The sequence below is a fragment of the Rana temporaria genome, chromosome 7 (genome assembly GCF_905171775.1).
Source record: "Rana temporaria chromosome 7, aRanTem1.1, whole genome shotgun sequence".
NCBI lineage: Eukaryota > Metazoa > Chordata > Amphibia > Anura > Ranidae > Rana > Rana temporaria.
In genome coordinates, this window is record NC_053495.1 from 188,348,701 (window position 1) to 188,361,718 (window position 13,018).

The 13,018-nt window shown below is 43.4% G+C and overlaps 1 protein-coding gene across 2 annotated transcripts in view; it reads left to right on the forward strand.

Annotated features, from left to right (window-relative positions):
- Positions 1 to 13,018, forward strand: part of PIGK (phosphatidylinositol glycan anchor biosynthesis class K) — a 195,895-nt gene that overhangs the window by 113,828 nt on the left and 69,049 nt on the right. For both annotated transcript variants that reach the window (XM_040360668.1, XM_040360667.1), the window contains exon 10: positions 5,723 to 5,798. In XM_040360668.1, the coding sequence (XP_040216602.1) occupies positions 5,723 to 5,798 (76 nt within the window). The remainder of the gene's footprint in view (positions 1 to 5,722; positions 5,799 to 13,018) is intronic.

The window sequence follows — 13,018 nt, forward strand, 5'->3', positions numbered from 1 at the left end:
GGGACTTGGGCCTCAGCAACCCCTTCATGGACCAGGGAGGTGTGGAATTTTGGTGCGGGGGGTACAGCCTTTACCTCCCTTGTGTGAGCACCAGCTGTCACCTCCAGGGGGAGGTGTGTGTGCAGCCTGTCACCTCCAGGGGGTCGTGTGGGTGCAACCGTCCACCTCCTGCAGGGTGTGGGTGTGTGCAGCCTATAATCTCTGGGCCGGCCTGGCCCAACCCGGCTCTCCTCCCTTCTCTTCTTTTTCTCCCTCTTCCTCTCTGTAGGTAAGGTGAGCACAGAGAGGGATGGGAGTATTGGTGCTATGAGAAGGGGAGCAGGCTGCCTCTGATGGTGGTGGTGGCAGTGCCAGTTGTGTTGGCTAGCTCACCTGCCATGCGGCCTGGTCCCCAACAGGGGCTGAGGTCCTCTGTTCTAGTGTACAGATGGATAGAGAGATGAAGGGTCTATCATGTGTCATACGTTCTTTGATGTGAGCCACCTTCTATTCTAGCTGCACCCAAAGGGCAGGTGGAAGTGAGGCAAATAGATCAGCGACTAATTTACTGAAGGGCGTTTTGTGGTTTTTGCTTTATGCACTGTTAATGTATAATTCATGAATTTTTGTAATAATGCAGTGTTTCCTTTCTCTTCCTATTCTCTCAAAAATACTCCTATAGAAATGGCGATTCTTTAACAATTCTGTGCGACACTTTGTCTTGGTCTCAGGTGTTGGATATTTGGTTTATTTACACTTCTTGATTTAGGGATAATTTTACTTTCAGCTGGGAAAAAAAGCCACCGACGGCTCTGATGTGGCTTGTTTTTATTTCATTAATGGATAGAAGCCTTTGAAGTGTATTAGGCGGTGCACCATGGACTACATGAAAACTACACAGCCTTTTTTCTGTGCTCAAGTCTTGTCTCTGATAAATATTTGCAGAATTGAGCACTGTCAGGATCAGTGTATTTGATGTGAAGTCATTATTGGCAGTGGAAAGGAATACTGATCAGGGTATAATGTAGCCTGGTTTAGAGACTTTATCCCTCAGAACATTGCTCTTTCTTCTAGGCTGTGATTTTTTTTTTTTGGGAGTTTGTAGCAATGTAAGAGACGTAATCTGTTTCATCCTGTTTTATATATCTCCAGGGAGCGTCAGCCATGTTTTATATATCTCCAGGGAGCATCAGCCATATTTTATTTATCTCCAGGGAGCGTCGACCACACAATTTTCCTTCTTTTCTTTTTACACCAAAGAGTCTTAAAGGAAACCTCCCACTTTTCTCAAATATGGCCTCCAATTTAAAAAAAATATATATGTTCTGTAGCTGTAAATTGTACAGTAAGTGTATGTGTACTAACCATTTTCCCTTAGTCCCCCATAAATTCACACAATCCTGTAAGGTCCACTTTATAGAGCTTCCTGTTATGGGGGACAACACTGCAGCACTGCTCCTGTGTTCAGAGCAGCGTTATCCCTCATACTGTCTGTGGCTGCCTGTACTGCAGTGATGGGAAGATGTTTCAGGTAGCATGTCTATCAGTTATATCACTGCTGATTCAAAATCCTGTTTAGGGGGGGGCGTGGCCAAGAGCAGCATGTGAGCGGACGTGTCTCACAGAGCTCCCTGATAGAATCCTCCAGCGATCCTTCTCCCGGCCGATTCATAGCTCAGAACTGGCACTGGAACACACTGCCAGGTACCTGTGCACCCCAGGCACATTCCAGTACCTCCGCCAGCCTCGGATCCGGCATGATGACCCGCAAACGGCTTAAGGGAGATGAGATGCAGGACATCCAAAATGGCGCCGCGGCAGCACAGCACACACGAGGGGACAGGAAGGATTCGGGTAAGCAGGCTCCCAAGGCGCAGGGGAAAGATGTCCCTAAGGATATGCTGTACTATGCACAGAAACTGAATAGTGTGGCGGATCGTCCCTCTGATGAGGAGCTGGATGATACACCGGGCATTTTTCATGCACAGCAGTCAGTGGAATCCTCCATGCAGGCCTTACAGCAGGCCTCGGCCCAGCTCTCCCCAGAGCTAGTAGAGGGGGATGACTGGGAGGACATTGAGCAACCTACACTTGCTGAGATCCTCAAGGCAGTCAATAAATGCACAGCATCAGTACAGACACTACAGGTACACTTTGGACGCCTAAAGGAGGAGGTGGGATTGATCCGCCATGATTTCCAAAAAAATCAGGGAACGCACCACAGCAGTGGAAGGCCGTATCAGTGATGTGGAAGATAGGATGGTTCCTTTTGTTAGGGAACTACAAGTCGCAACCAGGACAGCGTCTGCCAATTAACTTGGAAATGAGGACATTGAGAACCGTTTGAGACGGAGTAACATCCGCATAGTGGGAGTGGGCTTACCAGAAAAAACGGAAGGCAGGGAGCCCACAGCGTTTGTGGAAAACTGGCTGCAGGAGATATTTGGCAAAGACGCATTTACGCCATTTTACTCGGTTGAAAGAGCACACGGGGTTCCACCTAGACCTTTGCCTCCGGGCAACCCACCCCACACTATGCTAGCCAAACTCCTTCATTTCAAGGATAAAGAGATAATCCTGCGACTCGCCAGGGAAAGGCAAGCAAAGGGCTGCATCTGGCACCCAGGCCACAGTTTGGAGACCACTGCTGTAGCTAGTCAATCTACTACACCTAGACCTCCCACTGGCGCCCCCTTCTTACTAAAGTCTCAGGTGACTGCTACATTCATTTATATGATAATGCTGTACTGCACTGGTGACAGTATGTAAGGAAAAAAAATTGTGATTGTCAAAAAATTACATCTTCAAAAAACTCGCCATGCCTCCTACCTTGGCCTGTCTTATTTTACCAAAGGTATTTGTGGATATTTGGCTGTTCTGGTGATCTTGGGACTTGGAAATTAGATAGTCCGTCACTACATCAGGACTGATTGATTTTCAGTTATATATACCATAGACTGGGGACTGTATACCTTTCCTACAGACTAAATAATTTACTCTGATTTTGGTTATTTTTACCCCCAAAAAATTTAGCAGAATACATTTAGACCTAAATTAATCAAAAACGATAAATTTTTATAACAAACGAGGGAAAAACGCATTTTTTTTTTTTCAAGTTTCTGTCTTTTATTTTTGGTTTGTTTGTGTAGCAAAAAAATAAAAAATACCACCAGAAGAAAGCTCTGTCTGTTGTGTGCTCAGTACAGTGCTGCATGACCACGTAATTCTCATTCAAATGTGACAGAGCTGAAAATTGGCCTGGGCAGGAAGGGGGTAAAGGTGCCTGATTATTGAAGTGGTTAAGCAACATTTTATAGGTCTTGTTCCTCCCCAAGCCTGTGACTGCACAGTAAAGAAGAAACTGACTAATTGGCTCATCTCTCTGTCTCTCTACTCTCCCCTCCTATCCGCATGTTCCTTGTTTGTACATAAGAACTGCAGCTACCTGTGCTGCTTCTTCCTCTCCTAGTCTAGGTGTACATTTGCTGATACCAAGTCCTATTGAGGTACTTTGACTGATTGATTGCATGTTTTAAAAAAAAAAAATATGTGATGATCTCTATGTATACATAACTATTATTTGTCTTCTCATACAGTACCTTTAAAACTAAATATTTGGCAAATATATATATAAAAAAATATATATATCCAGTTCTATTTTATAAATAATTTAACATTTGTAAATAAATTTATAAGCACCTAAATATGTCTTAAAGTGCACCTGTCGTTGAATTCACAGGATTTTGTAGGGCATTTGTCAACATTATTAACTCATGTTATTATTTTGAGTAAAGTCGTACTTCTTTAGTAACATTAACCACTTGCTTACTGGGCACATATACCCCCCTCCTGCCCAGGTGAAATTTCAGCTTTCGGCACTGCGTCGCTTTAACTAACAATTGCGCGGTCGTGCGACGTGGCTCCCAAACAAAATTGACGTCCTTTTTTCCCCACAAGTAGAGCTTTCTTTTGGTGGTATTTGATCGCCTGTGCGGTTTTTATTTTTTGCGCTATAAACAAAAAAGTGAGACAATTTTGAAAAAAATACAATATTTTTTACTTCTTGCTATAATAAATATCCCAATTTAAAAAAAAAATAACATTTTTTTTTCTCAGTTTAGGCCGATACGTATTCTTCTACATATTTTTGGTAAAAAAAAAAAAAAATCGCAATAAGCGACTGGTTTGCGCAAAAGTTATAGCGCTTACAAAATAGGGGACAGAATTATTTTTTTTTAATTATTTTTTTTACTAGAAATGGCGGCGATCTGCGATTTTTAATGGACTGCGACGTTATGGCGGACACATCGGACACATTTTTGGCGCCATTCACATTTATACTGCGATCAGTGCTATAAATATGCACTAATTACAGTATAAATGTGACTGGCATTGAAGGGGTTAACACTAGGGGGTGAGGAAGGGGTTAAATGTATCCCTGCTTAGTGTTCTAACTGTAGGTGGAGGGGGGGTGACTGGGGGGGGGTGACCGATCTGTGTCTCTATGTACAAGAGACACAGATCCGTCTCCTCTCCAGAGACAGCACCGCTGTCTCTGTGTAAAACGGCAATGAGAGATGATCTCATATGTTTACATATGAGATCCTCTCTCATTGGCCGCACAGATCGCCTCGCGAACGGCCACTCTGATTGGCCGTTCGCGGCGATCTGTAATTGGCTGTGTCCGAGGGACACGGCCAACACAGATTTTCCCCGCAGCGCGCTCTGGAGCGCGCGCGGGGACCGCCCTAAGGGGCGGCCGTCAATTGACGGCGGTTTGGAAATTGGGATCCGCACTGTAGCCGTCAATTGACGGCAGGCGGATCCCAAGTGGTTAAAGTGATTGTAAAGACAGAAGGTTTTTTAATTAATGCATTCTCCTCGCCCCTCCCTTCTGTTGAGTGCCCCTAGAGCTAGCAGCTTGCTCTAGGGGCACCCGAGCCAAGCCACAGTTACCTGTGTCCATTCAGACACAGAGCCGTAGCCCGCCCCCTTTCTCTCCTCATTGGCTAACTGACTTTGACAGCAGCGGGAGCCAATGGCGCTGCTGTCTCAGCCAATGAGGGGAGTGGCCCGGGACTCCCCCCCCCCCCCCCCCCCCTCATTGGCTGAGACGGCAGCGCAGCACAATTGGCTCTCGCTGCTGTCAGTAAGTCAGCCAATGAGAAGAGAAAGGGGGCGGGCTGCGGCTCCGTGTCTGAATGGACACAGGTTCGGCTCTGGTGCCCCCAGAGCAAACTGCTAGCTCTAGGGGCACTCAACAGAAGGGAGAGGCCAGGAGAGCCAAAGAGGGACCTGAGAAGAGGAGGATCTGGGCTGCTCTGTGCAAAACCAACTGCACAGAGGAGGTAAGTATAACATGTTTGTTATTTAAAAAAAAAAAAAAAAAGAGACTTTAGTTAACAAAGAAATGCTGATCCTCAGCTTCCAGCCTAGGCAGCGTAGATCACATACCAAGCATTACAGCAAAGAGTCTGTTTCAGTGGTGCTGTAAGAGGATAAATAAGACTGTTCTATGTACCGTATATAGAGAATTTCAAAGTTTACATAAAAGCAACGTTTTTATGCATTTATATGATTGTGTATATTAATTTGATTTCTCACAGATGTATACCTAACAAACGAAAAATGGATTAATCCCCTTTAGCCTTATCTCATTATAATTGTTCTGAAAATGATTGTTTTGTAAGATTATCAAATATTCTATAAATGACTAAAGATGATCATTATGTCTGAATTTCAGGTACTCGTCTGATGCCTCTGTGGTGGACCTAACAACCTATGCCAACCAACTCCCTGTATCTGAAATAATACACCAGGTAATGATTACATTCTTCCCTGTTGCTAATTTCGGCATTTATTATGCATTAGATTAAAGGTCCGGTCACACCTTGCATATGCTTAAATGCTCTGTTGTTTTAGCGTAAAGACTGGTATATCCGTACCATCCACATGAGTTGGCTTCCACCCACCTAGATAAATGGTTACGTAGTCAGGAAAAAAGACACATGTCCATCCGGTTCAACCAATAGAAGGCTCCATTATTTATAAATAATACACACACACACACACGATCCAGAGAGGCAAAAAAAAAAAAACACTAAAGCTGGTTCAAATTTGCTCCAGCGGGGGAAAAAATTCCTTCCTGATCCCCTAAGAGACAATCGGATATTCTCTGAATCAACTTTACCTAAGGCCTCATGCACACTAGATTTTTTGGCGTTTTTTACAGCAGCTGTTTTTGGCTGTAGATGTTTTTTTTTATTTTTATTTTTTACAGTCATTAAACGCTCCATTATATCCTATGTGCATACATAGGCTGTTATCAGCAGTTTTGGGCAGTGGCGTTTTTACAGCAGCTGTTTTTGGCTGTAGATGTTTGTTTTTTTTTGTTTTTTTTTCTTTTACAGTCATTAAACGCTCCATGTGCACACAAAGGTTGTTATCAGCAGTTTTGAGCAGTGGCGTTTTTTAGGAGTAAACAAAAACTAGTGGGCTCTGAGAGACCTTTTTTAGCTGTAAAAAGGCTCTAACGCTGATAAACGCTCAAAAACATGCCTCACCATTGCCAGCTAGGTGCCCACTGAACATGTGCGAGTGGTGCTGCGCTCTGTGACTGGTCCCGAAGTCATCTAGGACCTGTCATGTATCCCAGAAGACTTCAAGAAGGAGAACTTCTGATCGCGACCGGAAAGAAAGTGTGAGCCTGTACCGATCAAAATCGGATACCCCCCCTCCTATTCAAAAGCTCAGTTTCACAAACAGGAGCTGGGGAGGAGGCCTTAAAGTGGAAGTTCCACTCTTGGGTGCAACTCCGCTTTAAGCGTTTGTTACCCACACAATCAGATATTCCGACAACAATTGTACCGATGGACGTGTTTTGTCGATAATCCGACTGTACGCTCCATTGGACAATTGTTGGCATTTTCAACAACAAATTTTGACTGTGCATGCTCTCAAATTGTCCGACAACAAATGTGTCTTGTCGGATTATCCGATGGTGTGTACACAAATCCGTCGGACTAAAATCCAAAGTACAAACAAGCATGCTCTGAGTCAATGATAACCATCAGACAACATTGGCAGAGGTTGCCCAAAGGGTGGCGCTAAAGAGCAGAAGAACAACGCCCTTCGGACAAAAATCCACGGATTTGTCCGATAGAAGTACGATCGGGTATAGGAGTCTTCACACTTCATATTTCTGATATGTGCCTGCTGTACCATGTGCTTGTATAAAAAAAAGTCTTCTGTTCTCTTTTTATTGCTTCCTTTGTGTGAAATTTCCGGTGTTCCTGCCAGTCCCTCTGCTTTCCTATTAAAAAGTTCTCTAGCTATGCTGGGAACTCGGTGTGCTCTCCTCCAATAATCAGACTTGTCCTGACATGCCTCCGCTGCACAGCCATTCACTGGGAAGCTCAGTGTGCTTCTGCTTCTCCTCCCCCAGCTCTATGAGAACAGAGAGAATGTGATAACGTCTAGAAAAAAAAAAGGGGGGGGGGGAGAAAATTGTATTTTATGTGTGTTTTTTAATATCTATTCACGTGTGTTTTGCCTTTCATTTTGATTTTAAACTAAATTGGTTATTTTACAAGGTGATTGTTTACAATCTTTTTAGATCTCTAAAGTTGTGTGTGAGGCCTAAAACTGGTAGCTTATGGTTAAACTGTAAGGCTCCATGTAAACGAAACGCTGCTAAATGTGTGTTACCGCATTTAGCTGTGTTTAGTCGCGCTTGGCGCCTGAAACGCGGAAATCTTCTGTGTCTGAACCCATTTTTTTTGCTTTCAAAGAAACGCTGTTAAAGGCAACTGCCTAAAAACGGCAATAAACTAGACTGTGTACATGGTCACATAGGCTAACATTGAATGAGTTCAGGGGCAGTTGAAAAAAGCGTCCAACTGCCTCTGAACGTACGTTTAGCAGTGCCCTGTGTACATCGGGCCTAAATAGTTTCTGGTCATTGTTTAAGTTTATTCGTTTAACTCATGGGTGCCCAACCGCTGGCCCGTGGGCCACATGTGGCCCGCGGCGCCCTCCCAAATGGCCCGCCATGTCTTGCTCTGAGATGGCGGGTCGGTAAGCCCGGAACGCAGGCTCCCGACCCGCTATCTTCAAGCATTCGTGCGAAGAATGGAGTCATGTGGCGGGGCTGGCCTATCCGTGATCACGGTAGGGCTAGCCTATCCGTGATCACGGCCAGGCTGGCCTATCTGCGATCGCGCTTGCTCCTGGAGTCCCGCCTCCACCTTTGTGAACACCGCTGCCTTCACCTCCTCCAGGCTCCCTCTCACCCCCGGACTGATAGAAGATACACGTTGCAGGTGAGGGGGTGCATACAGTCTGGGGAGAGAGGGAGCAGCCAGAGTTAAAGCAATTTAAAAAAAAAAAAAAGTCTGGTGTCAGTATAAGTGTAGTAGTCCGTGTAGTGGGCAGAGCAGTGTAGTGGACAGTGTAGTGAGTTGGACAGTGCAGTTTAGTGGTCAGTGTAGGTGACAGTGTAGTGTAGTGGACAGTGTAGGAATCAGGTAGTGTAGTGGACAGGTAGGTCAGTGTAGTGGTGGCAAGTATAGGAAGCAGGTAGGTTAGTGTAGTGGTCAGTGTAGGAATCGGGTATGTAGGTTAGTGTAGTGGTCAGTGTAGGAATCGGGTATGTAGGTTAGTGCAGTGGTCAGTGTAGGAATCGGGTATGTAGGTTAGTGCAGTGATCCATGTGGGAATCAGGCTGGTCAGTACTAGGGGTCAGGTAGGTCAGTGTAGAAATCAGATAGGTTAGTGCAGTGGTCAGTGTAGGAATCGGGTATGTAGGTTAGTGCAGTGGTCAGTGTAGGAATCGGGTATGTAGGTTAGTGCAGTGGTCAGTGTAGGAATCGGGTATGTAGGTTAGTGCAGTGGTCAGTGTAGGAATCGGGTATGTAGGTTAGTGCAGTGGTCAGTGTAGGAATCGGGTATGTAGGTTAGTGCAGTGGTCAGTGTTGGAATCGGGTATGTAGGTTAGTGCAGTGATCAGTGTGGGAATCAGGCTGCTCAGTACTATTGTAGGAAGTGAAGGGACTCAGGGAGTGCTAAAAGTCCACAGGTTAGGGGGCGCAAATTACTTGCCTTGCCCCGGGCGCTGACAACCCATACGCCACTGATGCTCATTGTGGCCCGCGGCCGGTTACCAAGTCGATAAAGTGGCCCTTGCTCCTCAAATGGTTGGGCACCCCTGGTTTAACTGATCCAAAGTTTACATCCTTTTTTGCTGTGTATATAAATGTTTTTGCAAATAACAGATTAATACAGGTTGCTCTAATTTACAGAAATGTTTCAAAGTCTGGTGGCATTCCTAAAGAAAAAGTTCTGTTATTAACGTGTAAGCATCAAATGTCAAAAAAAGGCACGGTCAGCAAGTGCTTAATTATTCAAAGCAGGGATTGCTGTGTACTCGGAGAAGGTGTCGGCAGTTGTCAAAAAAACAGTCAGAGTGTCGATTCACACTTATGCGAATTCTATGCGGATCAGATGCAATCCAAAAAGCATAGGTTCACAGGTCGTCTATAAAAAGCATTATTTCCAATGAAGGCTGTTCACATATATACAAATTTGACCCAGTTCATAAAAGGGTCCTGTGCGGGTTTGGTGGGAACTTTATCTGCGGCTATTCCAAATCCTCTCAGAATTCACACCTACCACTACAGAAATCGCCTTGTTAAATTGCTTTGTGAAATCGCATCAGATTCACACTACATCGGCATGAACCACGACTGAATCGGTGTTTACAAACCACACTGCTCCTGTAAAAAAGATACAAAGTAACACAATGTTATTTTTTTTTATAATTTTGTTAATTCATCTGCAGATCAAAGAGATGAACTTCAATCTGCAGCTAATGTCAGCTAAAGCAAACTGGCAAATATAAACTTTTTTTTAGAATTAAAATATATATATATTAAAGGGGTTGTAAATGTAATTTTATTTCCCTAAATAGCTTCCTTTACCTCAGTGCAGTCCTCCTTCACTTACCTCATCCTTCCATTTTGCTTTTAAATGTCCTTATTTCTTCTGAGAAATCCTCACTTCCTGTTCTTCTGTCTGTACACAGTAATGCGAGGCTTTCTCCCTGGTGTGGAGTGTCTTGCTCGCCCCCTCCCTTGGACTACAGGAGAGTCAGGACACCAACTAACACACAGCTCCTTTCTCTATCTGAAACGTAGAGAGCGTCCCGACTCTTCTGTAGTCCAAGGGAGGGGGTGAGCACAACACTCCACACCAGGGAGAAAGCCTCGCAAAAAAGAAATTGTACCTTTACAATCCCATTAATATTTTTTAAAGCAAAGTTCCAAAAGTGGAACTTCCGCTTGTTTGTCCCCCCCCCCCCCCCCCCCCCCCAGTGCCACACCTTTTGGTGCTTTGTGAATGGGCGGCTGACTCATGGGAGACACACAGTTCCCAGAAGTCAGCGCGACCCATTCCCCAGAAGACAACGTGAGGAGGACAAGACCGAGGAGCACCGCGGACAAGGAAGGGACAGATTAGTAACGGCCATTTCTGGTAAGTATAAAAAATATATATATTAATTTTTTTTCTATTTTTTTGACCCTTTTTGGCATTTTTTTTTTTTTATTATTATTTTTTTACAGGGTTTTTAAAAAAAAAAAAAAACAGTGTATGTATTATCTTGTTTATCTTTACTAAAAACAAAGATTTTGCTGGATATACAGGTCTATAGCAGAAAATGTAAAAATTGGTCCATAGGGGGTGAAGAGGCGTGAGTGGTTAAAATGTTATTAGCAGGGTAGGAAAGGCAAAATAACGGCGGATTAAACTTCAGCTACATGGTATGTACACAGTGTAAAAATACACTCATGTAAGTAATACATACATCTCTGGCAGTGTGTCCTACATGACCCCTCTAGAAGGGCATGGGCCCTTTTCTTGGAATAATGAATATAAGCAATGCCTATTGAAGTGTGGGATTTAGTATTGCACATAAATATCCCTTTATTGCAATATCCATTCACTGCCATACAGCACAAATTGTTCTGCTCAGTATTTAAGCAGCTTTTGAGCAATTCCTGTGATTTATAGCGGCCTGCGACCTGAGCAATACATCTGCCGTACTATCACTTTATAAAAAAAAAAAAATCTGATTTAAAACCTGCACAGAGTCAACTTGTAATAATGCCAGAAGTGGGTGCCTCGCACAGCAGAGCTGTGATATGATAGATGGGACCACCCTCGTGTAGCAAATAACGGGAATAAATATGAAACGGTCATAGGTGCACATGAAATTCAGGTGCTATTGTTCCTCCCTTGATTTAGTGTTAGCAGTTAAATCAGATTTTTTTTTATTTTTTTTGCCAAACAAGTACAAGTAGAGATAGCAGCAACATAACTCACTCGGAAAGCTGCGGGCACACTGTGCAGATCTTTTAGCTTTAAAAGCTTAGGTGTGCCAGTGGTTTAGTAAAGGGGCATTCTGCCCAAAATGAACATTTAATTGAATGATTGATGCTGCAGAGGTAAACCCCAAACAGTTTTGACCTCCAAACAATTGTCATTTGAAAAAAAAAAAAAAAGATTACTTTTCCCAAGAGGTTATCATCCTCTCAATAACATATTATTGCCTGTATATCATTATAGAGCAGTATGCCTTGGTTAATTGGCAGATACCTCTTATCCTTATCTCTAATGTTTTTTAGATTTGGTTTTACGAGTTATATCCATATTTTATATTATTTATAATTAAAGTAATACTAAAGTAAAAAACCTGTTATACTCCTCTCCTCTGTGCAGTGGTTTTGCAAAGAGCAACCACGTTCCTCTTCTTCTCTGGGGGCCCTCTTTGGCGCTTATGACCCCCTGCCGAGTGTCCCCACAGCAAGCAGCTTGCTATGGGGGCACCTGAGCCGAGCCGCTGCTCTGTGTCCATTCAGACACATTTTTCTTTAACCACTAGCTGACGGCCGTACGGATCTGTGTCTCTTGTACATAGAGACACAGATCGGTCACCCCCCCCAGTCACCCCCCCTCCACCTACAGTTAGAACACTAACATTTATACAGTAATTAGTGCATATTTATAGCACTGATTGCAGTATAAATGTGAATGGCGCCAAAAATGTGTCCGATGTGTCCGCCATAACGTTGCAGTCCCAATAAAAATCGCAGATCGCCGCCATTTCTAGTAAAAAAAAAAATTTATACAGTAATTAGTGCATATTTATAGCACTGATTGCAGTATAAATGTGAATGGCGCCAAAAATGTGTCAAAAGTGTCCAAAGTGTCCGCCATAACGTCGCAGTCCCAATAAAAATCGCAGATCGCCGCCATTTCTAGTAAAAAAATAAATAATTCTGTCCCTTATTTTGTAGGCGCTATAACTTTTGCGCAAACCAGTCGCTTATTGCGATTTTTTTTTTTTTTTACTAAAAATATGTAGAATACGTATCGGCCTAGACTGAGGATAAAAAAAAAACGTAAAAAAAAAAAATTGAGCTATTTATTATAGCAACAAGTAAAAATATATTTTTTTTTTTTCAAAATTGTCGCTCTATTTTTGTTTATAGCGCAAAAAATAAAAACCGCAGAGGTGATCAAATACCACCAAAAGAAAGCTCTATTTGTAGGGAAAAAAGGACGTTAATTTTGTTTGGGAGCCACGTCGCACGACCGCGCAATTGTCAGTTAAAGCGACGCAGTGCCGAATCGCAAAAAGTCCTCTGGTCAGGAAGGGGTTTAAGTGCCCAGTAAGGAAGTGGTTAAAGCGCCCCCATCCCTGTGAGCCCACGCAGCAAAGAAAACGCATGGGTAAGCCAAACCCCTATATGTAAAAGGTGTTCAAATCACACATGTTAGGTATCGCTGCGATCGATAGAGCGAGAGCAATAATTCTAGCAAAAGACATCCTCTTAATCTTTTTTTTTTTTTTAAAGCATTGCATATGGAGATTTTTAGGTGCCGTAGTTGGTCGCCATTCCACGAGTGCGCAATTTCAAAGCATGACATGTTGGGTATCCATTTAGTCGACGTAACCTCATCTTTCACATTATACAAAAAA